Source organism: Homarus americanus, unplaced genomic scaffold, assembly GCF_018991925.1.
Source record: "Homarus americanus isolate GMGI-L3 unplaced genomic scaffold, GMGI_Hamer_2.0 scaffold45299, whole genome shotgun sequence".
NCBI lineage: Eukaryota > Metazoa > Arthropoda > Malacostraca > Decapoda > Nephropidae > Homarus > Homarus americanus.
This window is the reverse complement of record NW_024753650.1, coordinates 560,476-564,556: the sequence shown is the minus strand read 5'-3', so window position 1 is coordinate 564,556 and position 4,081 is coordinate 560,476. Positions and strand designations below refer to the sequence as shown.

Below are 4,081 nucleotides of genomic sequence, written 5' to 3'. Positions count from 1 at the left end.
CAGACAGACAGTCAGACAAGCGCCGCTCACCACCACTGAAGTGAAACGACCAACAAGGGTTAAGGTTTTATCATGGTAATGCTCTCTCTCTCTCTCTCTCTCTCTCTCTCTCTCTCTCTCATCCCCCCATCTCCGACTCCTTCACTTCCATCTCCTCCTCCCTCCTCCCTCCCTCTCCTCCCTACCTCCCTCCCTCATCTCTCCTCCCTCCCTCCCTCCTCCCTCAAACACTACAACAGACATTCACAGGCACTCACAGACAATAGGGCCTGGGTTCTTACACACCTCACAAAAGACTCTCTCTCTCTATCTCTCCTCCATCTCCATTCTCTCTCTCTTATCTCCCTATCTCTATCTCTTTTGTTTTCTTTCTTCCAATTCGCTATTTCCTTCTTTCAGGTCGTGAGTAATAATGTGGGGGAGGGGGGTAGTCTCAGGTAAAGGGGTAGTGTCTCAGGTAGGGGTGTCTCAGGTAGGGGTGAAGAGAGGTTTGGGGAGGGGGGGCGAGGTTGGCCATTGGTAAGAAATCTAGTCTTATGCAGGCGAGTCATTATACAGGTGAGTCATTACACAGGTGAGTCATTATACAGGTGAGTCATTATACAGGTGAGGCATTATACAGGTGAGTCATTATACAGGTGAGTCATTACACAGGTGAGTCATTATACAGGTGAGGCATTATACAGGTGAGGCATTACACAGGTAGATAATTCTTGTGCCTTAATGTCAATGCTCTATTATGTTCAGTTAAAACATTGAGATAGAGAGAACAAAAGAGAACAAAAGAGAAAGAATAAAGAGAAAATTGAGAGAGAGAGAGAGAGAGAGAGAGAGAGAGAGAGAGTGGAGAAAGTACCTATGACACCCGTATTTAGAAGTCAAACAAACGGCTATAAATATTCATCTCTGGTCACTGTGTCTAATAAATTCTTTCTTTTTTTGGGGTGAAATAAAGGAATTGTGGCACCATTGTTAGTGTGGGTGGCCGAGTGAGGCGAGGGTGAGGCGAGTAGGCGAGTGGGAGGGTGAGGCGAGTAGGAGGGTGGGAGAGTGGGAGGGTGAGGCGAGTGGAGGTGAGGCGAGTGGAGGGTGAGGCAGTGGGAGGTGAGGAGGTGGAGGGTGAGGCAGGTGGAGGTGAGGGAGAGTGGGAGGGTGGGGAGAGTGAGGGTGAGGCTAGAGGGAGGGTGAGGCGAGTGGGAAAGTGAGGAGAAAGCAGGAGGAGGTAGAAAACAGCAGGAGGAAGTAGACAGCAGGAGGAAGTAGACAGCAGGAGGAAGTAGACAGCAGGAGGAAGTAGACAGCAGGGGTAGACCATGGTAGTATGGACACAGGCCCAGGTGGCACAGCATTCTTGGCACCTCGCTGGGGGTCACGGCTTGACCCCTTCAGTGCCTCCGTCGATAGTATGTGTGGCACAGGACCAGGAACAGCAGTAGCACCACCGTCAGGAACAACAGTAGTAGGTAACAGTGACAGTAACAGACATTGACAACAACAAAAATAACAACAGTAGCAGGTAATAACAACAACAGTAACAGGTAATAATAACAACAACAATAGCAGGTAATAACAACAACAGTAACAGGTAACAACAACAACAGTAACAGGTAATAATAACAACAACAACAGTAACAGGTAACAACAAGAACATTAGCAGGTAATAACAACAACAACATTAGCAGGTAATAACAACAACAGTAACAGGTAACAACAACAACAGTAACAGGTAATAATAACAACAACAACAGTAACAGGTAACAACAAGAACATTAGCAGGTAATAACAACAACAACATTAGCAGGTAATAACAACAACAACAATAGCAGGTAATAACAACAACTGTAACAGGTAACAACAACAACAGGGACAGTAGCAGGTAAAGGCTCGTGTCATACATTGTAGTGAGACAGTCAGTAGGCCGCTGGGTGTATGCGAGTCGATCAAGTTTTTTGTGACTTTAATTTTTTTTTGTTAGACACGAACGACAATTTATGGCAATGATCTAACACTGTAATTAGTTGTTTGAAATTACGTGATTTGTTCAGTTATTTATATTGTTGTTTTTGATCAAATTGATAAAAAGTTGAAGAAAAAAAATAATTATCGTATTTTGGCGTAAAATCCGATTATAAATTTACATCAAGGTGAATTTTAATTAACACAGGTAAAACAACTTCAATTTATATAACTGTTTAAACTTATTATACGTCACGTTTATATGACATTAATGTATATACTGTAGAAGATTTAAAAGGGAATAAGATGAAGTCAATTGTTTTGGTATTCAAATTTAGGTAGTTAACCCCTTTCCCCCGGTGACGTCATCATGGGGCCAATGGACAGTGCAGGGTGACCGTGGGACAGTGGCAGGATGACAGTGGCAGGGTGAGCGTGGGACAGTGGCAGGGTGAGCGTGGGACAGTGGCAGGGTGAGCGTGGGACAGTGGCAGGGTGAGCGTGGGACAGTGGCAGGGGTGAGCGTGGGACAGTGGCAGGGTGAGCGTGGACAGTGGCAGGGTGAGCGTGGGACAGTGGCAGGGTGAGCGTGGGACAGTGGCAGGGTGAGCGTGGGACAGTGGCAGTGGGTGAGCGTGGGACAGTGGCAGGGTGAGCGTGGGACAGTGGCAGGGTGAGCGTGGGACAGTGGCAGGGTGAGCGTGGGACAGTGGCAGGAGTGAGCGTGGGACAGTGGCAGGGTGGGCGTGGGACAGTGGCAGGGTGAGCGTGGGACAGTGGCAGGGTGACCGTGGGACAGTGGCAGGGTGAGCGTGGGACCTGGGCAGTGGCAGGGGTGAGCGTGGGACCATGGGGCAGTGGCAGGGTGAGCATGGGGCAGTGGCAGGGGTGAGCGCGTGGGACCATGGGGGCAGTGGCAGGGGTGAGCGTGGGACAGTGGTAGGATGAGCGTGGGACTCTGGGACAGTGGCAGGGTGAGCGTGGGGACCATGGGGGCAGTGGCAGGGTGAGCGTGGGACCGTGGTAGGGTGAGCGTGGGACAGTGGCAGGGTGAGCGTGGAACCATAGGGCAGTGGCAGGGTGAGCGTGGGACCGTGGGACAGTGGCAGGGTGAGCGGGGTGTGAGCGTGGGACAGTGGCAGGGTGAGCGTGGGACAGTGGCAGGGTGAGCGTGGGACAGTGGCAGGGTGAGCGTGGGACCATGGGGCAGTGGCAGGGTGAGCGTGGGACAGTGGTAGGGTGAGCGTGGGACTCTGGGATAGCTCGGGGATGGTTTCAGTAGAAGTTATCCCACACAAGAATCTTGCCTCACTGGGTCGTGTGTGATAAATTCCCAGTCTGCATAGTTCACTTCTTCCCATTTCTATTATGTGTACATGTGTGTGTGTGTAGTTGTGTCTGTACGTGTTTGTATGTATAAATAATGTTTTCTTGTGTGTATATAAATATGTGTACATGGTTTTGTTTGTGTGTGTGTGTTTGCATATATGTATGTATATTAGTATGTGTGTGTATTAGTGTGCATGTACGTCATATTGGTGGATAATTTATGTATGTATAATAAGCCAGGCGTTAATAGCTCATGAAGTATATTGATTAATGTTGGAGATTAAGAACCATTGGTGTTTTAACCCGTATCGTGGGGCGTGAGTGTGCAAGGTCCGGCGACAGTATGGAGGAGGAGGAGAGGAGAAGGAGGAAGAGGAAAAAGAGGGAGGAGGAGGAGGAGGAGGAGATTAGGAAGAGGTTAGAAGACGAGCAGGAGGAGAGAGGAAGAGGTATGAATAAGAGGAGGGGAAGGGAAACGGTAAGAACAGGATGGAAGGAGAGGAAGAAGAAGGTGGAGGTGGAGGAGAGGGAAGAAAAGGCATGGATAGGAGGAGGAGGAGGAGGAGGAAGAGAAGACAGGGTAGTAGGTGAGATTATGGTGGTAGTGGTGGTGTTGGAGGTGTGGTGGTGGTGATAAAACAGGTAAGGCCTCGATAATTACCTTGTGTGTTTACCTGAGATGTCCGTACCAAGTTCCTGTACGTGTGTGTGTGAATGTAAATATGTGTGTGAACGTAAGTGTGTGTGTATGTATGTGTGCGCGTAACCTCCCCCGCGGACTCAATCAAGCACTTTG

The 4,081-nt window shown here is 49.0% G+C and overlaps 1 protein-coding gene across 1 annotated transcript; it reads right to left on the bottom strand.

The window, feature by feature from the left end:
- Positions 1–2,298: 2,298 nt before the first annotated feature.
- On the bottom strand, positions 2,299–3,159 carry LOC121855422 (DNA-directed RNA polymerase II subunit RPB1-like). The gene has a single exon (XM_042350356.1). The coding sequence runs from the start codon at positions 3,157–3,159 to the stop codon at positions 2,299–2,301; it is 861 nt and encodes a 286-aa protein (XP_042206290.1).
- Between the last annotated feature and the right edge of the window lie 922 nt (positions 3,160–4,081).

Bases quoted from the DNA above. Each gene is read 5' to 3' on its own strand.
- LOC121855422 (XM_042350356.1), bottom strand. From the start codon at position 3,159: ATGGTCCCACGCTCACCCTGCCACTGTCCCACGCTCACCCTGCCACTG.